At 38.0% G+C, this 24,885-nt stretch overlaps 1 protein-coding gene across 1 annotated transcript in view; it reads right to left on the minus strand.

Annotated features, from left to right (window-relative positions):
* Positions 1 to 24,885, minus strand: part of TfIIFbeta (transcription factor TFIIFbeta) — a 189,868-nt gene that overhangs the window by 140,280 nt on the left and 24,703 nt on the right. Inside the window, exon 2 of the mRNA XM_090381266.1 lies at positions 6,624 to 6,697. Within this exon, the coding sequence (XP_090237392.1) occupies positions 6,624 to 6,697 (74 nt within the window). The remainder of the gene's footprint in view (positions 1 to 6,623; positions 6,698 to 24,885) is intronic.

Below are 24,885 nucleotides of genomic sequence, written 5' to 3' on the forward strand. Positions count from 1 at the left end.
AATAATAATAAAATAAGTTCGGAACAGTCTGTTATACGTAAACTTCAGTGGCAATTGAGTAATGGGCAATTTCATAATAAAGATGGCAGATGACTTAATAAGTAATTCTGAGTTGCTATTGATAGACATGAATCATTAATAAAAAAATACTAAATCTCATCCAAAATATACACTACCTTCCAAAAAGTTGGTGAACACCTGTTTTCACAGTCAATTGGATCTTCCCAAATAAATAAGTGAATCAAACTGGTGTGTGTGTGTGTGTGTGTGTATATATATATATATATAAAATGAGCATATGCACCACAAGTTAGTTATGGTACATAGAGCCAAGCTGATAAAATCTAAGTTTTTTTTTTTTATTATTAATCTCCAAAAAGTACTGGACCACCATTTTAATAGTGCACTGGATGTGCTCAGATAAACAATTGACTCAGAACGGTATATGTGAAGGGCAGCAAATGAGTCACACCAATTATTTTTTCTCATTATAGCATGTAGTCAGGTTGACTGTTTTCAAGAGGGATTTTACTTGTCAGATATAACAAACCTGGCTTGTTATTTGGTACAACTGCTGACATCGTACATCTCTCTATACCACTATTCTTCCTGATTTTCATGAGAGAATGATGATGCATAGGCCAAATATCACCAACAGCAGTAGTCTTGCCTGGCATGATACAATAAATACATTAACGTTTTGGATAATCAGTGCTCTCTGCTGTGTGGCTGTTCTTTTTGGTACAAATCCATGTTTGTTAAAAAAACAGGATTGTAGAACAGTTTATGGACATGGAAGTATAAAAGTTGGAGTGGGGTCATTCCATGTAAAGTGGCCTAGGGGTCCCTGCTCAACCATCTTCAATTTTGTTGAAACTTGGTGTGGATGTTTAAACAGGTTTCAAATGAAGTTCTGCAAAATTTCAGTTCAAAATACAGTAAACCCTCGCTATTCGCGGGGGTTACGTTCCTGAGAAATGTCGCGAATACCGAAAACGCGAATACTGAGTTATGGCTCCCATAGTAATAAAGGGGTTCCTTCCGAAGTATGAAATATATAAGAAAAACTAGTCTAAAATATTGTCTATGTATGTATTATATGTACCTTCATAATATGACTGTACATGACAGTACATAGCGAAATGCAAGCATATGGCATCGAAATGAAAATAAGAAACAATTTAATATTAAATGTAATATTTATTAGAAATTTCAAACAAATCTTTCAAATCAGCGCCTTTGCTAGCAAAAAAAAAAAAACATCCCGCCAGTGCTATCACCAGTTTCGCTAAAGTGTTGATGAAGAAGTTTTGCCTTTTCACGAATGATGAGTGAACTAACGGAATTTTATTTTGAATTCGGTCTTCTATCCAGAGATTTAAAGCTTTTCCATTTTTTTAAATTTAACATCAAGAGTTACAGAGCAAATTTTTGAAGCAATTAGCACGGTTTCACGGACACTACGGCCGATTTTTTCTTCCGATTTCTTGATTGATCGTACCGTTGACTCATTGATTTTATAATGTTTTGCCACTGAGGAGACACTTTCACCTTTAGAAATTTCGTCTAATAACTCAATTTTATTCGCTAGTGTCCTCACCTTCTTTGATATTTTCACATTTCTCTTTTTATTCGTAGCCATATTTTTGTAGGGGTTAGAAAGAACTTGACCACAATAAAGTCACTTTCTTCCGTTAACGCACTCGAAAAAGCCTATTTTACACTGCAAAACGGTAGAGTTATCATTTTTGTAAGCATATCGATTTATAAATTGATAAATTTATTCAATTTATAAACATATAAATTAAAATCAAACGACGAAACCTTCCATGACTAACACATACTGAACAAAGATTAGCGAGAAACATCCACGCTCGCGATTTTTTCCCCCCTTTCCCCCCACCCACTGAGCGCTGTTTTGACCGGGAAAGATAATTTTAGCCACGCCCATGTTTTTTATGGCGGAAAATATTCACGGCGTTTTAAAATTCACATTTTTTTTAGGTTTCATTTTATATTAAATCGGCGATCGCGAATACGCGAAACCGCGAATACAGATACCGCGAATAGCGGGGGTTTACTGTATAGTATTATTATTATTAGTTATATGGTACAAGGAAGCCTGAGGCTTATGCTGCACAGCCAAAAAAAAAAAAAATTTCTGAATTACCCTGAGAGAGAAGGGGAATCATCAAGAAAGAGAAGAATGATGATATCCGGCCCAGGACCCTGAGTGTGCCAAGCCCATACTCACCAGCACCTTTTTTGTGGAGGTCACTTGTGTTATGCGGAATAAATCGCAAAAAATTTTCAAAGTTTTAAGTATTACTGTTGCACAACGGTGAGAGGTAGTGCTCTGAAATTTGGTATACCGAAACTTTTGGCAGAGAATGCAAAACTTTTGGTGTCCAGGCTCAAAAACCTTCACATTTTTACAATGCGGTCTAAAACTGGCACCAAAAATTTATCGCGACAAATGCAAGCAAGATTTTTGAAAGTCATAACTTTGAAACAAAACCTTTGGTACCTTCTTCTTTGGACATTCCATTTACCAACTGCATGAATTCAGACTAACTAAATATCAGCTATCATACTTGTTTTCTGGTTGAGATATTTTCCTTCAAAGATGACTCAAAATTTAAAAATCAGATTTGACCTATCTTAAGAGGCAAATATCTTAATGTGGGACACCTTCAATTCACTAGTTTTTGCCACCACTGGAAAGAGCAGAGTTTCAGCTACAAGGATCATGGTTTATCTGTTTTGTGTCTTTGAACTTAAGGCCTTAAAATTAAGCCTAATCATCAAGTAGTTTTATGTGCCATATTGTTATTTTGTGAGATCTTTTTGTTGCAGAATACTTCCTTAATTCTGCCTAATGTTTAGAATAATCTAGAAATAGAGTATTCTATAATTGTGGAATATTCTAGAAGAATACCCAAGAATGAAAGAATATTCTTGAATTCCAAAAAAACTGACGAACATTCTAGAACTCTGGAATATTCTAGAATCATATAAAAAAAAGTATAAACAGCTGATATTTGAACCATGCTATTATTAATGTTTTTTTATTTTTTTTTTTATTGGTAGTTGTTGGCGCATCGGCTTCTGTGGCCATAGTGGACCTCCCAAGGTTTTTTTGCAGTACTTTGATCCAAGCCCGAGGCGGGATTTGAACCCGCAACCTTTGGTTGCCAGGCAGGCACTTTACCCACCCGGCTAGCCCGGTCGGCCTATTATTAATGGGTTTTACCTTCATGATGAACAGTTTGTTTATTTTGTTACTATATTTTTTATTGTTTGACTGTAATAAAGTTAATTAAGTTTTCATTTCTTGCAGAAACATCCACCTATCAGTCAGCATGAAAGCGATGGAATCAGAAGATTTTGCTGGAGATAAGCTGGGCTCATGCACCATCAGTCATATGGATAATTCTAAATGTCATGTGCTATCCTATACACGCAAAATTGGGTTAAAATTATTTAAAGAATTTGAAGAACAACAGCTGACAGGTCGACGTAGTGGATTAAAACTGGTTGAAGAAGACACAATGTCTACATCATGAAGCTTTGCTTTTGACAAAATTTGAATTTTTGCAGTGTTCATATTGCAATCCTTTCCAGAAGAAAAATCATATGGTGAAAAAAAGTTTACAACCAATTGATTTGTCAATGGCAGACTACCTGAAAGACCTAACAAAGGTAGACATAAAACCAGGCAAGAAGCTGTGCCCATCATGCTGAAAAGAGTCTAAAACCAGCCAAAAAGCAGCAACAGGAACATCAACTTCATCTGGATCACACCATGATGACAAAATGCATGTCACTGAAAGCTTGAACACAAGTTTGATGGCTATTGGTATTTCTCCTCTGAAATTTCAGCGAATGGCTAAGAGACTCACAAGGCTATGCCAAAAGGAAGACAAGTCAAGTACAAGATGTAATTGCCAGTAAAGTTGCATCTATTGGTGGCTTGGATCCAAATGACATCATGGAGCCAAGTGCAAGTCATCAGTGTGGAAATTGCTTAGATTACAATGAGCTGCTGAAAGAATTGAAAGAAAAGTTGATGGTATCAAGTCATTCAGAAAAACTTCAAATATTAACACTAGCTCGAGTTAGCTTGTCCATAAAGAAAACAATTGAAGAGTTTAGTGTCTAAGAAAGAATGGTCAAGAAAGCTAGAAAACTTAAAGCAGAATAAGGAATCACAGCCATATCTGGAAAAAAGCTTTCTGAGCAAGTAAAGCAAACCGTGATGGAATTTTTTGAAGATGATGAATTTAGTCGTATATGCCCTGCAAAGAAAGATTACATTTCTTTAAGAATAGGAACAGAGGCATGTATACTTGCGTGTACACCAATGCTAGGAGTTTGGTAAATAAATTTTATCAATTTGAGGTATTACTCAAAACATCAAAGGCAGATATTGTTGGTATATCAGAGACATGGTGTCACACAGATATAAGGAATGCAGAACTGGAATCTGGGGAGTACAATGTGTACAGAAAGGATAGACAGATAGGAAGGGTTATGCTATTAGTTAAGAAACACATAAAATCCAAGGAAGTGAAGACAGTCGACATCGCTGGACAGTGCAGTGTCGAGTCAGTTTGGTGTGATATAAGCAGTGGGAGAACAAAATTGAGGGTAGGAGTGTGTTATAGGCCTAATGACTCTGATGAGTATAATAAGACACTGCACAGGGAAATAGAGTGGGCAAGTAAATCAGAGGGCCTTATAATGGGGGAATTTTAATTTCGGAGATATTGACTGGAATTTGTGGGTTGGTCACTCACACACTAGCAAGGCTCTTGTGGATTTATTAGATGATTGTTTTCTACATCAGCATGTTCAGGAGGCAACTAGAGGGAGTAATACTCTTAATCTGATATCAGTAGTGATTCTTCATGCATTAAGAAACTGCAGATAAAGGAATCACTAGGTGGCAGTGATCACAGTGTGCTGAAGTGGGATTTACTCAAAGAGGTAACTACCATTAGGGGTAAAGGGAAGGATTATTGCTTTCGTAAAGGCAACTACGATGGACTGAGACAGTATTTAAATTCTATACAGTGGGACCAACTGATGATGTTACCAACAGCAAATTCAAAATGGGAAGCATTCAAAGAACTTATCTTGGAAGCTACTAGGCTTTACATACCAACTAAGAAATATTGTTCAAGGTTTAGGCCTAAGTGGATGTCAGATGAACTAATGAGACATATGGCAGAGAAGAAAAATGCATGGGATACATATAAATTAATGGGTGACATGGAAGCCTATGATAGATATAATGTGGTCTGTAACCAAGTCACAAAGGAGATTAGGCAGGCAAATGCAGATTATGAGAAATCCTTGGCAAAGGATGCAAAGAAACACAGAAAAGAGTTCTTTACCTATGTAAACTCTAGAAGGAAAGGGATGAATCCGATTGGTCCACTGCATATTGATGGTTCAACAGTTAAGGATTCTGCTCGAGTGGCTAACAAACTAAACGAGTATTTTGCATCTACATTCACATCAGGAGTTATTCAGGAAGGGGAATGCCAGAGGTGAAGTAAACTCTGGCAGTGAGCTAGCTGATTTTGTAATAACTGAGAGGAAAGTGAGGAGAAATTGTTGAGGATAAACATAAAAAAGACACCTGGGGTGGATGGGATCTATCCAGTTATATTAAAGGAGGCACCAAAGGAAGTAAGCAAATGATGGCAAAAACGAGAGAATTTAAGGTGCCCCACATTAAGATATTTGCCCCTAAAGATAGGTCAAATTTTGAGTCTATCTTTGAAGGAAAATATCTCAGCCAGTAAACAAGTATAAGAGCTCATATTTAGTTAGGCTGAATTCATGCAAATGTTAAATGGAATGCCCAAAGAAGAAGGTACCAAAGGTTTTTATTTCAAAGTTATGGCTTTCAAAAGGCTTGCTTAAATTTGTTGTGACAAATTTTTGGTGCCAGTTTTAGACTGCATTGTAAAAAATGTGAAGGTTTTTGAGCCTGGACACCAAAAGTTTTGCATTCTCTTCCAAAAGTTAACTATGTATAGCAATTTTCAGAGCACTACCTCTCAATGTTGTGCAACAATAACACTTAAAACTTTAAAAATTTTTTGGTGATTTGCTCTGCATAACACAAGTGACCTCCACAAAAAAGGTGCTGGTGCCTCAAGCATACTATATTTTGAACTGAATTTTTGCACAGCTTCTTTGGAAACCTGTTTAAACATCTACACCAAGTTTCAACAAAAATTGAAGATGGTTGAGCAGGGACCATTTCAAAATTAGGCCACTTGACATGGAACCACCCATGTCAAGTGGCCTAACCAGTGGCCAATGCAGCCTTGAGTTGAACTCTATATAATGAACTGAACAAGGCCCACATTGGTAGCTCAACTGGTCACTGTTCTGCAAGAGGAACAGAAGATTATACTCACTGCCGTCTACTGTTCGTTGGTGGAAAACCTGTACAGGAAGGCAAAGTAAGTCATAGAGGTCAAGTTTGGGCCAACACACTATTGAAGTGAGCTGCAGTGGAATCAATGTGAACTGATGTTTCCAAATGCATCTTTGGAGGGTAGTGTAAATCTTTGAATTTTCTTAAACCAGCCCAACCTGCTTACTTTGTAATTTTCAGTCTCCCAACCTCACTCATTGGTGATGCTTTTTCCCATTTAGAAGATATATATTTTGGAACCTGAAAGAAAAGCTGTTAATTAAAAACCATATTTTGAAAATCTTTAAAAATTAATTTAAAAAAAATTTCAGTAGCACAATAAATACAGCATGCCCTTGATTTAAGCCAATTTGAAAAAATTCTAGTAACTTCCTTAGTTTTTCCCAAAAAAGTTCTAGAAAATTCTATTCTGCATTGCCATTACCAAAAAGTCAGTGCACGGCACTACTGGACATGTATTAATGGCAAAACACATTTGTATACATATTATAATTCTCTATACAATTCTGCATGCAGTAGTGGCTCTTCACCTAATGGATGTAAATGTATTTTAAAACTCAATTTGTGAAGTTAAATGCCGTGTTCATAATTATCTGTACTACATTAACAAGGTTTATCATATAATACTGTGCCTTAGAATTTTTTTTATAAATTTGTTCTTTAAAATAAAAAATAAAAGTGGAACCATGTCTGGTTGTAAGAGTAGAAATGCAACTGCCAGTGAAAATGTGGCTAAAAGACCATGCAAATCTATAACATTAGAAGATGGTAGTTATTAGAAGAATGAAGGGTGGGTAATCACATCCTACTGTTTGTGGAGAGCTACATATTGCTCCCTTCCACTGTAACAACAATCATGAAAAGTACTGATAAAATTAAAAAGACAATGGAAACTGCTACAACTCTTAGTACTCACATGTCCCTGTAGCTGGAAAAATGGGCAGTTACTCTAATTGTGGGTTAACAAGTTAAATGAAAGAAACATTCCTCGCATAACGTTTTGTGTTATTTGTGATAAATTTAAGAGCTTGTTTGATGAGATAAAAGAAAAGGACGGCAGCAAGGAAACTTTCATAGCAAGCAAAGACTGGTTCGCTAATTTCAAGCAGCAAAAGTGAGGCTGCCAGTGCTAATGAAGAAGCAGCTAGGATATCCTGAGCACTTCTAGCAACTCATACAGGAAGGTGAATATCCACCTGACCTTGTTTTCAATGTGGGGGAAGTTTATACCACAAATGGCTACCTACAAATGGCTGTCATTGTAGTATTAATCGTAGTGATTGTGATATTAAGTGATTGCATTGCATAGAGTGTGTTATTTGTGTTCTCTTAGTGTCTAGAAGGTTTAAGAGTTGCAAGACATTTTCAGAAGTTTCTTATAATTAGTTTTAGGATTAAAATAACTCAGGTATTTTTCATTTACATGCAAATTTAGTGCAAATGCATCATTTTAACATAGCTATCTACCAAAGTTGAATTAATTAATTAAATTAGCATCGTTTTGGTTATATCTCATATTGTGACTGCCTTCACAACGAGTTGCCATGGTATTGTACTACCTTGAATAAATAACATTTCACTAGTGGAGAAGACTATTGTTATTTATTCTTGGCGGATACCACCACCCAGACGGCACCATTTCAAAGCTTGTTGGCTTCTCTTTGGCGGGTGGGCAAGTACCCTGGTGTTGCAATAGTGACAACCCAGTTATGAAGTATAACTTCACAATATGAGAGATGTCTGATGGTGTGTAGTAATATAGACTATAAAGTATTTAGGGGCAAAGGCATCAATGCTATGAGCTAGAATGACTAACATGTAGATTAGTGCAAATGCATCATTTTAACATAGCTATCTACCAAAGTAGTTGAATTAATTAATTAAATTGGCATCATTTTGGTTATATCTCATATTATAATCTATATCATTACACACCATCAGGAATCTCTCATATTGTGAAGTTAAATTTCATAACTAGGTTGTCACTATTGCAACATCAGGGTACCTGCCCACCCACCGAAGAGAAGCCAACAAGCTTTGAAACGGTGCTGTCTGGGTGTTGGTATCCACCAAGAATAAATAACAATAGTCTTCTCCACTGGTGAAGTGTTATTTATTCGAGGTAGTACAATACCATGACAACTTGTTGTGCAGGCAGTCACAATATGAGATATTGTGACTACCTGCACAACTAGTGGTCAGGCGCGCGGATGCATAAGTACACGTGCCTTGAGTGACCGGGGTTCAAGCCCGTGACTACTGAATACGGTGCTGTTTCTTGTATTCTCTCTATCTTGTGAATTCCTCTGACTGTTTGGTCGTCCCGGAGTATAAACAGAAAATTTATTTATTTATTTTATATAACCAAAACGATGCCAATTGAATTAATTAATTCAACTAATTTGGTAGATAGCTATGTTAAAAAGATGCATTTGCACTAACCTACATGTTAGTCATTCTACCTTGTAACATGAGGCCTTTGCTCCTAAATACTTTATAGTATTTTTGATTTTTAATTTTAATTTATTGTTAGTGGACTTTTAGTATTGTATCGTATAATTAATTGAAAGGACAGTAGGTTTATTTGCTAATAGTTAATTGTATTGTAATATAGGGGTATTTTCTTCTAAATATTAAGGAAAATATTGGAGATATCATTATTTCCCCTCCCCTCCCCCGTCTTTGTGTTGAAGCGTAAATATAGATCGTTAACTTTTGATAGGTTGAAGTTTTTTTTTTTTTTTTTGTTTTTTTTTTATCGATTGTATGGAGCTGTATTTAATATGGGTTGCGATTTTAAATTATTTATTATGTTTTACTGACTTGGCCTGTGGGATCACTGAGTCTGGTAAATTACTAACCTGTACTATTGTAAATAGTTGGCTCAGTCAATTATTGATTGATCCTTTTAATTTTCAATAGTTATATTTATTTTATTTATACATTACTAATATAAGCGTGTATCATGGCTATGGGAATAAGGAGATTCTTTACTGGTTGTTGTTGTTGTTTGGTTTTTAGGAGCATTAGCAACTAATGCCATATTGCTCCGGGAATACGCGGTGGTCATTCCCTTGACCTTTCCGCATCCTCCGTATTTGGTGGTGACGGGCTCGACCCCCGGTCTAATCAAGAAGCGTGTGCTACGCACTGCTGCTCCTTCCCACCTGGCTACGGAGGCGCCTATTCTTTACTGGTTCCCTTCCAGACCTTACTGCGGTAGCAAGTATATCTGATGTCAATAGTAATGACATCAGATATAGTCTTGTAGAATATGTGGATATGTCTGAAGAGAAGTGAGAACAGGTTAAAGTTAGTAAAGAAGTAAATGTGGTATCCAAAATGCAGAAACTAAAAGCAAAGAAACCTGGAGCAAATTCTAAAGCTAAGGGTAATCCAAACATTAAAGAAAGTAGTGTTCAACTGAAAGTAATGGGTTTAGAATTAATAAGTCAGAAACTCTCAGAAAGCCAAGCAGATACAGGAAAATAGACCGGCTAAACAAGTAAGAGAAGATCTGGAAAGCTCAAGTGATATTTCCTTGGATATGGCAATAGACAGAATATTGGGTTTAGAGGGAAAAGATAAAATAAAGAACTGTAGGTTAAAACTAAGAGAATTACTTCTTAGGAAAGATTATAAAATTCCTAGTGTTGTGACTGCGGAAATATTGGATCTTTGGAATAGATTAGAATTGACAATAATAGATTTACAAATTGAGAATAAAGTTTTTATAAACTAAATTGGAAGAAAAGGAGAAAAAGAAGGATTCTCAGAAGTCATATGCCCAAGTTGTTTCAAAAGAACAGGATACAGTAAGACAACCAAAGATTGCTGTTGTAACTTCTAATAGTGATAAATTTTTATCTAGTAAAGACACAAACCAAGAGTTGCTGAAAACAGTGAGATCAATGTTGCAAGACGTTAAAATTAAAGAATGTCTTCAATTTAAAGATCTTAGTATGATCCTCGAGAAACCTAAGAGAATGAAACAAAAGCTGCTAGTCTTTGACGTTAGTGAAGAGATAACTAAACTAAAGAACAATTGATTGAACAAATATGGCAAAGGAACTTGAGTGAATATGATATTACTAAAGATCAAGCCGACCGGGCTAGCCGGGTGGGTATAGTGCCTGCCTGGCAACCCAAAGGTCGCAGGTTTGAATCCCGCCTCAGGCTTGGATATTACAATGTTTGTTTGTTATTTGGTTTTTAGGAGCATTAGCAACTAAGGCCATATTGCTCCGGGATATGCGGTGGTTATTCCCTGAATGACCTTTCCGCATCCTCCGTATTTAGTGGTGACGGGCTCGAACCCCGGTCTAATCAAGAAGCGTGTGCTATGCACTGCTGCTCCTTCCCACCTGGTACGGAGGCGCATATTACAATGGTGCCGTACTCTCCAGTTGGACCTCGTGGCCACAATACATGAAGGAAGCAGGAAAAAACTAGTTCCTTCGTGTATTGCCAACATCATACGATAAAAAAAAAAAAACTGAAGATCAAGTGTTGAAAGATGTTTCCGTTTTGTCTATTAATAAAGTAAAAGGAAAATTTACAACTAACTGAATTTTACAAATGTCTGGATATATCCACAGGTTACTGTTAAATAGTGGTAGGCTGTTTATTAACAGGGACTCCTGCTGGGTGCGGGACATAACAGTGACCCAATGTTAGTGTTTGGCCTACACACACATTGCAAAATATTGTGGGAACGAAACCTTCTGTGAACACTATAGTGCACAGGGTCACTCATTTAAGGAGTGTTCCAAAAAATTGGAGACAGCTATATGTATCAATTGTTGGCGTAAGAAAAGCTCCCCTGAGAACAGTAACCCCAGAGCAACGTATCAACTCTGTGGTACTACACTGACAGTGGTAGAGAATGAAAAGGACCTGGGGGTAATTGTGCAGGCAGATATAAAGTTCTCTGAGCAGTGCAGATGGGGTGCAAGAGTAGCTCATGGTGTTTTGTCAATGATATACAGGAATTTTTCTAGCAGGGAAAGGAGGTGATTATTCCCTTGTATAAGGCAATGGTCAGGCCACACCTTGAGTACTGTATACAGGTCTGGAGGCCTCATTTCAAGAAGGATGTAGAGCTGCTGGAACGAGTACAGAGAAGGGCAACAAGATTAGTGAATGGAACAAAGGGGTACTCTTATGAAGAAAGGCTTCAGTTTTGCAAATGACAGTGTCTGGAGAGTAGGCACCAGTGAGGTGATCTGATAGAGGTGTATAAAGCCTTGAATGGTTTGAGCACGCTCAATGCTGATGGGATTCTTCCTCTTGCTCAGAATAATCACCTGAGAGGGCATAAATTCAAATTGAGGAAAGACAGATGTAGGATAGACATGCGGAAATTTGCCTTTAGCCAGCGGGTAGTTGGTTGGTGGAACAGACTTCCATCCCTTGTCGTGGAAGTTGATAGCCTAAATAAATTTAAGGCTCAGCTGGACAGGTATTTCGAACGGATGGAGGGGTGAAGTGGAAGTAGGTTTTTTTTTTTTTTTTTTTTCTTTCTGTTTTTTTTTGGCTGATGCTGCATAAGCTTGCTTTCTTGCATCATATGCCAATGCTAATGCTAACAGCGCAGTAAATAAACAATGCCCTGAATATGTTAAAGCACTGGAACAAAATAAGAAAAGGATTGATGAGTAAAGGTATAAATACATTTGAATTAAAGATTTTACAAATAAATGCTCAATGGGCAAAAGATGTGGCATCTCAGCTGTGTAGGGTGGTGGAGGAGGGACCGTATGTCATTATTCTTGTGCAGGAACCCTATACCTTTAAAGGGAAAGTGAGGGAATATCCGGGTACATACAGAATCATACAAAGTGGAGACATGCCACTTGCTGCTGTAATAGTTATTAATCCACTGTTAGTGGTTCATGATTAGAACCTTGTGTTTTGATTGTGGGGCACGTTGTGAAATAATGAGACCTGGTTCTGTGTACCTGGTGTCCCTTTACTGTAAGTATAGTGATATTATTGACCCATATATCCAATATTTGGAAAAGGTGGAGGGTGTTCTGTGGGGGAAGCCTGTGATTGTTGCGGCAGATGCAAACGCTGGCTCCACACTCTGCGGAGCTGGGAATACCGATGAAAGAGGACAGTAGATTGAGGATTTTCTTTGCTCCACTGGGTGGGGCATCATCAATGATCCGTGTCAGCTTCCTACCTTCTCCTCCCTGCATGGGAGGAGAAGGTAGGAACTAAATTTCTTCCAATTTAGTTTCTAATATCAATCTTACATTGATATTACTGTTTGTTCCAGTGCTATTTTAGGTAATATTCATTATTGGAAGGTTCATGGTGCATTAATTACAAGTGACCACAGGGGCATTTCTTTTGATTATTGTGGGGCTGGGGTGCCTCGTGCCTGGCTGGAGACTAGTAGGTATAATATTAGATCTATGAACTGGGATAGATTTGATAACTATATTCAGGGTCAAATCAGTAGCATTGTGGACTGGGCTCTATGTGGTGCTGCCCAAAAGGCAGAAATCTTAACTAACATTTTAAAGTCAGCAAGTCAGAATTTGATGAGTAGAAAAAAGAAGCGTTTTAAATCTGTCCCGTGGTGGAATTCATATTTAGATGAATTAAAACATAGGGTAAGATCTGCTAGAAAAAATTTTCAGAGGGCAAGACGAATTGCTAATCTTCCTTTAATCATGGAATTAAAACAAAGCTATAGAGTAAAAAAGAATGAATATTCATTAAAGATTAAACAATATAAGCAACTTGCATGGCAATCATTTGTTAAACAAGTTGGAAATGCAGACCCCTGGGGCCCAGTCTATAAGGTTATCACGGAGAAGTGAGTACAGGTCGACCATCACTAATCTGTTAGCGCTGGGGTCTGTGAGGTGCCAGATCACTAGTGGTTATTTTAGCACATAGTTTACCCAACAGCTAACCACCTCCTCCTACCTTTAACACGTTGACTGCCAAGCTAGTTTAAGAAAAAAATTTCCAGGGACCCAACAAATATTTAGCAAATAATTTGATTAGTAATTCTAAAATAAATATTGTAATGTCAGTGTTGTCATTTTTTCGCTTAAAATATATAAAAAAAAAGTATTTTTTTATGTCGCATATATCTTTGTTACTTTATTTCTTGAGAAGCCGTGTCGGCCACGTATGTTTGACGCTTTTACGACATACATATGAAGGTTGTTTGTGATTAGTTTATTGCGAGCGCTGCAATAAAATTAATTATGATAAAATAAACTCTCAATCATTGCAATAAGTTTGTCAGTATTATTGAAGATTTTGTGAAAACAAGTTCGTTAGGGTGCTGTATTATCCATCATATTGTGCTGTGTTTTTCCGCAAGTCTGTACAAGTGTGTTGTAAAAAAAAAAAAAAATCTAAAAAGGAATGGCTAAAAGAAAATTACTAAAATAAGAGAAACTGAGAGAAATTGCTGGAATTTACAATTAAGCAGAGTTAAACTTCTCACAGACACACCGCTGTCGAGTTTTTTCAGAAGTTCAACTTTACTGTTATGGACAACGTATGGTGTTTGTGCTTTCCACCACAAGAGGCACTTCCTTTATGCATTGGAACCATGGCTGGGGCTAAATGTGAGCAGGTTATAATAATAAATGCAGAAAAAAAGTGGGAATGGCTTGCCAGTGTTTTTGCACCAACAGCTGATGCTACAACCAACAGTAGTGGCAGGTTGGTGCGCCGACCCGGAAAATTTGAAATTATGTTCGCGGAAAATATGTCCGAATTAGCGGTGGAACAGGATTAAGCCGGATTAGTGATGGTCAACCTGTATTAGATAATACTGCTTATTCTGTACTGGATAGGAACCAGGAAGATATGGTGACCTGGGCTCAGTCGGTCCAGCAGGTTTTGTCAGAATTGTTTTTAAAAGATAATAAGGAGATGATTACTGATTTGCAGAGATCCATTAAGGTAGCGAATCAGGAATATATCTCTAATGAGAGAGAGTCCCCGTTTACTCAAACTGAAATAGATGCTGCTGTTAATAGGGTAGGTGATGGGAAGGCGCCGGGGATCAACTTTATTGAGACACATGTTGTAAAACATTTTTATTCTATGTTTCCCGATATAATGTTACATCTTTACAATACATGTCTACTAGAAGGAGTTTTTCCAAAATTGTGGAAAACCGTGGTCCTACGAGTGATCCTGAAGAATCCGGAGAAGTCCTTGAGTGAACCAACGTCATATCACCCAATTGCTTTGCTTCCAATCTTGGGAAAAATTTTCGAGGCTGATAATTTCCAAGTATCAATTTAAATATGAAAATTTACATCTTTCTTCAAGTAAACACTATGGTTTTAAGAAAGGCCTCTTGACCGAAGATGCGATATGTAAACTTATTACGATTGTACAGGGAGAATCAAGATATGTCCTTTAGGGGTGCGTTTGATGCCCTGTTGTGGAGTAGCATCCTCTGCAGGGCAAGAACTGCCCTCTGTCACAGGGACTTATATAACATCTTGCGGGATTACTTTTCGGACCGTTGTGTAATTGTTCATTCCTCTCTTGAGGAGGAGGTTTTTCAGGTCGAACGTGGATGCCTGCAGGGGTAGATCCTCTGCCCCTTCATGTGGAACATGGTTTAAGATAAATTTATAGAGCGTGACATGGAGGACTCACAGGCCATCACCTACGCTGATGATTTGATTTGGTTCTGCTCGTTCCCGGTAACTCCAGGAGAGATACTGAAGACAGGGCCAGTGCCCTATTACAGGATCTGTTGAATTGGAGTTCCTTGCATAAGCTTAATATTTCTAAAGACAAAACTGTTATTATGTTGCTGAAGGGAAAGCTGAGCAGGATGTGGCCTCCTGTTGTTTGAAGCAGAGGTGTCTCTTTGAGGAACGTGTGTGGCCTCAAGTACCTTGGTGTTTGTCTGGAAGAGCACTTGTTTTTTTACAAAACATGTCATATATCTAAAACAAAAAATCAAACTCCTTTATGCCAAGCTCCGCAGAGTAATAAGGGTCATATGGGGAATCAAAGGATGATCATTAAATATGCTATATGAGTGTGTATTTGTCCCCATTATTACATATGCTGCTGGAGCTTGGTATCATAAAGTGATTGATGTTGTAATTAGAAAAAATTTAATGTCTGCTCATAGGCTCACTCTTCTAGGTATTACGAGGGCCTGCCGTACTGTCTCTACTGACACTCTGAATGCAATATCTGGGAAGATGCCTGCAGATTTATTGGTAATCCGCGAAGATGTCTTAGAAGAGGCATCTCTGCAGAGATTTTAGGTATTCAGTCATACCGGGGGAGGGCTGCTGCTTGCGGTCGAGATACGGAGGATAAATGAGTTAATGAATATTTGGCAAATTAGATGGAATGACTCTGATAAAGGCAGGGAAACCTACGCTTTTATTCACTCCATAACAACCATGGAGAAATTAATATTGTGGTTGCAGTTCAAATTGAGTGCTTGCTTCCTGCTGACTGGGCATGGCTTAATGTTTAGGCTGAGTCAGTTAGGTTTGGTCCCTTCTGGCTTGTGCTTCTGTGAGGCGATGGAGACCGGCCTTCATGTAATGCTCTATTGTCCCTATTATGAAGATCTGTGCAGCACACGTGAATGGGAAACCTTTAATTTGGATTTATTATTATCATTATTATTAACCATATGGTGCAAGGAAGCCTGAGGCTTATGCTGCACCAGCCAAAAAAATTTCTGAGTTACTCTAGAGAGAGAGAGTGCACGCACGCAAGAGTCAGAAGTAGAGGAAGGGAATCACCAAGAAAGAGAAGAATGATGATATCCAAGCTCAGGAATCTGGGTGTGCCAAGCCCATACTCACCAGATGTGAGATTTGGATACCTCGCAGGATTTGTTTGTAAGTCGAGTGTCCTTTAAATGTTTCTCAACTTTTGCTAATAATATGTTTAAAAGGAGGGTCATGTTGTTAAGTGATAGTAGAGGTATTTCGTCACAAGGTATAGGAATAGCAGCCGAAGGCACTGGATAACACAATGTGCTATTTAGTGCCGACGGGATAATATACCAGCTCTGTTTTTATAGTGCACATTATGTGAAAATTTATTGATATTGAACCAAGATTTAATTGGAAATTTCAGAAAGATTTGTTATTTATTTATTTTTTTTATTTATTTATATATTTTTATTTTATTTTATTTATTATTATTATGTTGATTATGAATACATACTTAAAATCAAGGCTGTATACGTGGTCTTTGGACCTTGAGAATTAGTGCATATGGGCCTAGACCCTGGAGGCACATATGGGATGAAGTTATTAATATATGTATATGTTTTCAATGTGGATGAGACTGGCCTTTACTGTAACATATTGTTGCTGTTGTTTGGTTTTTAGGAGCATTGGCAACCAAGGCCATATTGCTCCGGGATATACGGTGGTCATTCCCTGACCTTTCCGCATCCTCCGTATTTGGTGGTGACGGGCTCGAACCCCGGTCTAATCAAGAAGCGTGTGCTACCACTGCTGCTCCTTCCCACCTGGCTACGGAGGCGCCACTGTAACACGCCTTCAAGAACTTTCATCTCCTGTGAAGAGAAAGATGCTCCTGGATTTAAATCTGTCAATGACGTTTAACCCTTCTCCTTGGTGAAATACTTCAGGAACTGTAAAACTGAAGCCATTGCTTGTCTATCACTCTAAACAGTATGGGTGATGAAGGGGCTCATTAAAGCAAATTTACCAATCACTTGGACTGCAAACAGAAGGGCTTGGGTGACACAAGATGTCTTCACAAACTGGTATGCAGATCATTTTTGTACAACTGTGCATTTCTGCTATTATTGGACAATGCCCCAGGACATTCATCACTGGAAAGATAAGAACAACTTGTGGATATAAAGGTTCAATATCTGCTGCCAAATACTACCTCCCTTTTACTACTAATGGACCAGGATATCATAGCAAATTTTGCAAATACTGCAAAGGTAGTATATTAAAAATACTACCTTTGCAGACATTTAGGGAAATGTTAGAGGAAATGGACAACTGCAACGTCTGTCAAAGAATATTGTAGGTCGTATAATATCCTGAAGGGCATCAACAACATTGATGCTGCTTGGAAAGATGTCACATCAACTTGTATGAATGGAGTGTGACAGAGAGTGTGGCCTGAGTGTGCACTACATGATTTTAGGGGATTTGAAGAAGTGCCACAGATTTCAAATGAAATCACATCATTAGGCTGGGCAATCATCACAATTGCTCAGGAAGGAGGCCTTGACAACATCAAGCCATGCCTCCTGGGCAACTGTGATAATTGCTCAGCCTAATAATGTGATTGAGTTGTTGGAGAGACATTCTTAGCCTTTTAAAAATGAGGAACTGGAAGATTTGGCTGCACAGTTGATTCAGGAACAGCAGCAAGAACAAGAAGAGCCCATTTTACAGTCTATAAAAACCCGTGACTTGCAGAAAATTCTGGCCAGGATTGACTGCAGAGGCCAGACAACATTGATCTTGACTGGGAATGGAGCTGTTCTATTAGAAGAAGAATCAAGCCATGCAAATAATCCTCCTTTCGATCTTAAAAAGAAATCTGAAAAGTCTCCAACTGATCCAAAGATTGCAGAAGTTATGATCCTGATGATCCACAACCAGAGCATTCCCACTCATCAGTAATGCCCACTTATATACATTTATTATGGAATAAATGTGTTTTTAATATATTTATTCCATAATTTATGTTGTTTTATTTATGTTATATTAAATTTTTTATATTATTTTATGAAAGAGTCTCAATCTTTCTATGGCTGGAATGCATCCCATTGAAATACATTATAATTCTGGTTGCATTTACTGGCATCTCCAAGAACCAAACCTCAGCTAAACCAAGGGTACTCTGTGTTTGAAAAATAATATAATTAAATTAGCAGATCATGATTTCAGCCGCTTCGGTTTCCAGTAGCAAAAAAAAAAAAAAAAAAGAAAGAAAGAAAAAGAAAAAAAGAGAGATAAGTTGACTAGTAAAAATCATATGCATCTGAAATGATATTCATACTGCTAACTGCAACTAAGACATCCCCCTCTCACCATGAAGCCAGCCCATAATGTTTCCTTACAAAAATGCAACTCCATTTCATTTTATTTACTATCCAACCAATCTAAAATCAATTAATAATATATAATCAGGGATTTCACTGAGCATGCATCAGAACAGCATTCTCACAGGTAAAAAGAGACATGAGTTTATCTTAAATATAATATTAAAAAATAACTTGCATTATATTACTTGAAAAGGACATGTCGATGAATTATTTGAAGGAGTAAGTAAACTTTTCTATATGATAAAATAAAGTTTAATCGGTTGTGAAAGCAATAAAATTAATAAAAATTCAAGGCCCTATAAAACAAATTCATCCTATTCCTGAATCTAGTCACAAATTTCTGTTATCAGGAATGGAAAGGTTTTCCTAAAGGCTGTTTAACTTAAAATAAAAAAAATGCTACATTCTGAACATAATTTCTGTGGATTATAATGTATCTATCAATTAATTAAAAACAGAATAGATAGCATTTGGAAACACAAGTTAGAAAATTATGTTTAGATAGTAATAAATTCATGGGTATGGAAAGGGGGAGCTGTCCACCCAACTTGTTTCTGGTATTTTTATCCTCACTTCCTACTGACCACATGACTTCCATTCCCTTTCATCAATAGTTTTCAAATATTCTTAAGAATGTTTGAAAACTATTGATGACAGCATTCTTATAAATTCCTCTGCAAAGTCTGCTTGAAAATTAAGATTTTTGTTTTATAAATTGCGAGGGTGGTTCAATAAAGAATCACCCAGACCTAGCTGCAGAGGTGCTAGCCTGTTGATTATTGGCACAGGTTTTAGTCCTTCTATGCATAGTCATCGATGGATGAGGCTACGGGTACCGTTTTTGTAGAAGTGGTGAGGTTGACCTTTGAACCATGACTCTGTTGCAGAGATGATCATCTCGTCGTCAAGGAAGTAGGTCCCCTGAAGAAATGATTTGAAGGAAGGAAACAAGAAGTCCGATGGTGCAAGATCGGGTGAGTAGGCTGGATTGGGCAGTATTTCATATCCACTAGTGGCCGCTTATGTTGTTGCAATTTCAAAGTGTGAACTGGGGCATTGTCTTGAAGCATTCTCACACCTTTGGACAGTATGCCACGCCTACATGTTTTGATTTTCTCCCATAATTTTGTGAGTAAGTTGGCATAATAGGCACCTGTAATTGTTCTACCTTTCGGCAGGTAATCAGCCATTATTACGTCTTTCTCATCCCAAAACACTGTCAGCAAGACCTTTCCTGCTGACGCTTCGACCCTTGCCTTCTTGGTGGGGGGGGGGGACTATGATGTTGCCATTCCATGGACTGCTTTTTACTTTCAGGGTCGAAATGGTGTATCCAACTTTCATCCTGGTTGATTAGATGAGAGAAAAAGTCTTCTGCATTTTTTTGGCACAGGGCTAACTACTCTTGTGATTTCTGTTGTTGATCAGCCTTCTGGAAACCAGTCAATAATCGGGGAATCCATCTTGCACTCAATTTCCGTAAATGGAGTTGGTCATGAAGGCCTGTTTCAACAGAACCCACACTAATCTTCACCTCCTGGGACAATTCACGTGCAGATATCCGGCGATCTTCCATGGTTAACGACTCCACTTTTCTGATCGTGCTGTCATCAATGGATGAATGGGGACGACCTGGAATGGGCTCAGATTCTACCAATGTCCGACCACACCCAAACTGTATGCCAGTGCTTCACAATACCATAGGATGGGGCTTCAGCTTTATACAGCAGTAATGTCCTCATGGATTTCTTTAGGAGATTTCCCCTTCAAGAACAGATACCGAATTACAGCTCTGGCTTCAACTTTGTCCATGATGCTACTTCGTCACACATTCAGCTCCGTAAGAGAAAAACAAATTAAGACACAGATGAAATTTTACACCTTTAGTACAGAGATATGTATGATTATACACACAAAATATCATGACTCTGCGATATGTGGAAGTAGGTGAGGGCGATTCTTTATTGAACCGCCCTCATAACAAGGAGAGAAGCTGGGGTTGTCGTCATTGATGCATCTATGTCAATAACCCTACATAAATTCCATGGGCTCACATCTGGTGAGTATAGGCTTGGCACTCCCAGAGTCCTGAGCTGGATATCATCATTCTTCTCTTTCTTCGTGATTCCTTTCTACTCTTTCTCTCTCAGGGTAACTTGCAAATTTTTTTTGGCCGGTGCAAGCATAAGCTTCAGGCTTCCTTACACCATATGGCTAATAACAATGAATAATAATAACTCAATAGAAGCTAATACTTTTATTATGCCCCAGGACATAATAATGAATAAGGTAACTCAGCACTTAACAAGCACAGTCACCAAGGCAACTAACAAATCCATCTTGTTAAAATGTTATATTATTGGCAACTATGAGGGCTGTTCAATAAAGAATTATAATAATTTTTCACTGCAAAATGTACTGCTTGCTATTTCTATCTGAGCTGCAGAATTTAAGACCAAACCAACCCCTGCATCACGTAGGAACTGCACAGTTGACTCGGGCACACGGTGTGACCTTGCCAGTCAGTCAGGTTTATGCCTGTTCAGTTTTGTCTATGTAACAATGGAAGTAACATGCAAGGAATAATAGGCTGCTCTCAAATTTTGTTTCCGTCTCAGAAGCAAACATCAGCTGAAGCATATGAAATGTTAAAAGAGCTTATGGTGAATCAATGTTTCCATATAGCACAGCTGGCAGGTGGTTTAGAATGTTTAAAGATGGACATGATTCAATCACAAAAATCGGCAGCCCTGGAACTCCAACCACTACTACCACCACAGAACACATAAATACTTCTTCTGTAATTGTCAAAGAAAATCGTCAAATAACAGTAAGGCAACTGGCAGAGGCATTCAGAACGTCAGTAGGAAGCACACATGGTATTCTCCATGACCATTTGCATACGAAACGTGTTTGTGCACACTGGATTCCAAGACTACTGACACCCGAGCAACAGCAAGTTTGCATGGAGGTTTATCAGGGGCTGTAACGGATGATTACTGAACATAGTGCAGTTCTGCACCAGGTGATAATGGCAGATGAGGCATGGCTTCATCATTTTGACCCAGAGAGTAAGCAACAAAGCTACATTTGGAAGTTGTCATCGCCAACAACTACAAAAGCGAAAGTTGGGACCTCTTGCAGAAAAGGTTATGGTCATCTCTTTTTTCGACATTCAAGGAAAAGCTTACCAGCATGTTGTGCCACATCATATGACTGTTATGGGCCCTTACTACCGAACTGTACTGCATACTTTGCAGGATCACATTCATCACAAATGGCTTGCTTCTTTGTTTGTTTAAAAGTTTTATGGAGCATTAGCATCTGTGGCTATAATGCACCAAGTCAACCACAGATGGCCACAACTGCATGCAGGTGGGTGGATGCTGCATTGTGACAATGCAAGACCTTACATTGCTCATACCGCCATTGAGTGCTTAGCCAGGATTAATGTCACACTTGTTCCTCATCTGCCTCACAGCCCTGACCTTGCACCCTGCAATTTTTCCCCCCAAAGTTAAAGAAGGAGCTGTGGGGAAAATGTTTCCAGTCATCAGAAAAAGTTGTAAAGACACTGGAAGTAAATGTCAAATGCATGTCAAAAAATGGCTTCCACCATGTTTTTGAAGAATTGGCAGAAACTTGGGAGTAAGCGCATTTCATCAAATGAGGACTAATCTGAAAAGGACAATCAAAATATAGATGATTAATAAAGGTATGATGTGGAAAAAAAATTACAATTATTCTTGACTGAACAGCCCTTGTAGTATCTTACAGGATAGAATAGCAGCTGTAAAGTTTTCCTTTTTTTTAAATAATCATTATGATCTGTATCTTGCAAGCTCAGATTACAGACAATAGGTACATGTATACTTGCATGTATACCAATGCTAGAAGTACAGTAAATAAATTTGATGAATTTGAAGTGTTGGTAAAGACATCAAAGCCGGATATTGTTGGGATAGCAGAGACGTGATGTCACACAGATATAAGAAATGCAGAACTGGAATTTGGGGAGTACAATGTGTACAGAAAGGACAGACAGGATAGGAAGGGAGGAGGTGTTATGCTGTTAATTAAGAAAAACAAAATCAAAAGAAGTGCACTGTTGAGTCAGTTTGTTGACATAAGCAGTGTGAAAGCAAAAATAAGAGTAGGAGTGTGTTATAGGCCTAATGACTTGAATGAGTACAATGAACAATTGTACAGAGAAACAGAGTGGGCTAGTAAATCAGAATGTCTTATAATGGGAGATTTTAACTTCCCAGATATAGACTGGAATTTATGGGTTGGTCACACACACTAGTAAGACTTTTGTGGATTTATTGGATGATTGTTTTCTGCAGCAGCATGTTCGAGAGGCAACCAGAGAGGGTAATACTACACAACATACATCCAGTGATGCATGTTGTGTAGGTTTGTGTTATATGGCCAGCCACTTACCAACAAGTCAGCAGAAGGGTGTCTACACCATTCGTTAATACTCTGTAGAGTTGTTCGCACAGTTGATGCTAAGTATAACAAATCACAGTGCGAAAGAAAACAGCAACACCATGATATAGTAGGGGTGGCCATCGAGTCGATTGCGGCTTTAATTTCGGTCGATCACAACGAATTTTAAATATATAAAAAAAGATCCCCACAGGCTCATATCTTGTGAGTGAGTATGGGCTTGGCACACCAGGATCCTGAGCTGGATATCATCATTATTCTCTTTCTTGGTGATTCCCTTCTACTTTTGACTCTTGTTTTCTCTCTCAGGGTAATTCAGAAAGTTTTTCTTTTTTTGTTTGTTATTTGGATTTTAGGAGCATTAGCAACTAAGGCCATATTGCACCGGGATATGCGGTGGTCATTCCCTGACCTTCCCTCATCCTCCGTATTTGGTGGTGACGGGCTCGAACCCCGGTCTAATCACGAAGCGTGTGCTAGGCACTGCTGCTCCTTCCCACCTGGCTACGGAGGCGCCTCTCTTTTTTTGTCTGTTGCAGCAGAAGCCTCAAGCTTCCTTGCACCATATGGCTAATAATAATAATAATAAAATAATAAATAGATTGGTGATAATTGTATGCAGTGGGGCCCTTAATAATAATATTTGTTTTATTATTATTAAGGGCCCCACTGCATACAATTATCACCAATCCGTTGAACCACGTGACTATTGTTGCCACGCAGCCGCTAGGCTTGTCTAGTGAAAATTCACGCAGTTCGTTGTGGAGAGCACAGTGTGTGTCGAATTCTTATTTAGCTTACTTAATATTAATAACTGGACAGTACTTATACATTAATTTGATTTAAAATTAATACTATGAAAAAGAGTAAAACGTATCATTTTCATCAGGAGTGGGAACTAGAATATTTTTTTGTAATGATAAAAGAAAAATGTTGTTTGATTTATAATGCTTCCGTGGCTATACCCAAAAAAGGAAATTTAGAAAGGCACTTCAACGCACTCTGTGGTAAATGCCAATCGGATTTTCTGCATAATAGTGATCTTAGAAAAAATAAATTAAAAGAATTTAAATCCAGATTATTCACACAACAAAATTTTTTCATGACACCTAATTTTCAATCTAAAACAGTAACTGCAGCATCATTTAAAGTGAGTCATCTTGAAAAAAATACAAACCATTTTCTGATGGTCAATTCATCAAAGATGCATTTTTAGAAATAACAGATCCTCTTTTTGAAAATTTTAAGAATAAAAATGAAATTAAAAGTGCTCTTCAAGATCTGAAATCATCTCGAAATACTGTGGCGCAACGCATTGAAAAAAAATTAGTAAAAATGTGAGCGAACAATTGTGTGCTCATATTTAGAAATGGTGTGTCCTTTTCTTTACAACAGGATGAATCTACAGTGTCAGTGATACAGCTCAATTGCTTGTTTTTATTTGTATGGGTTTCTTTAAAAGAAAGAACTAGAGGTCTTGATATATTTGGTGGGACTGTTAGTAATCCTGGGTATAACCTCCATGCACAAGTACATGGTTGGTGACCACCCAGGTGTGAACCAACGTAAACAGGGGTCGAGGTGTGGCACCCACACCACATGGAGGAATGCCGTTCCTCTATGTTATCAGGCAGTACTAGGTGGTAGATGACTCTTATCAACCGGTGCAATACCACCACTTTGCTTATTGGAGGCTTGAAGTGGTGAAACAAATGTTTAGTCTATAGAGCTAAGTTCCAGTCAACACTTCCCTATCTCTTCCATCATGCAGTATGATTGATGACTTTTGAGGTTATGATGAACATCGTGGCGAGATCCAACATTCCTTACATTTCGAGGGTACAGCTCTAAAATGGTGTTCACAGGCCGGCAGCTAGTTAGGGCACCGGACCGAACCTATTAG

This window comes from Mastigoproctus giganteus, chromosome 9 (genome assembly GCF_048544385.1).
Source record: "Mastigoproctus giganteus isolate SK-2022 chromosome 9, ASM4854438v1, whole genome shotgun sequence".
Taxonomy (NCBI): Eukaryota; Metazoa; Arthropoda; class Arachnida; order Uropygi; family Thelyphonidae; genus Mastigoproctus; species Mastigoproctus giganteus.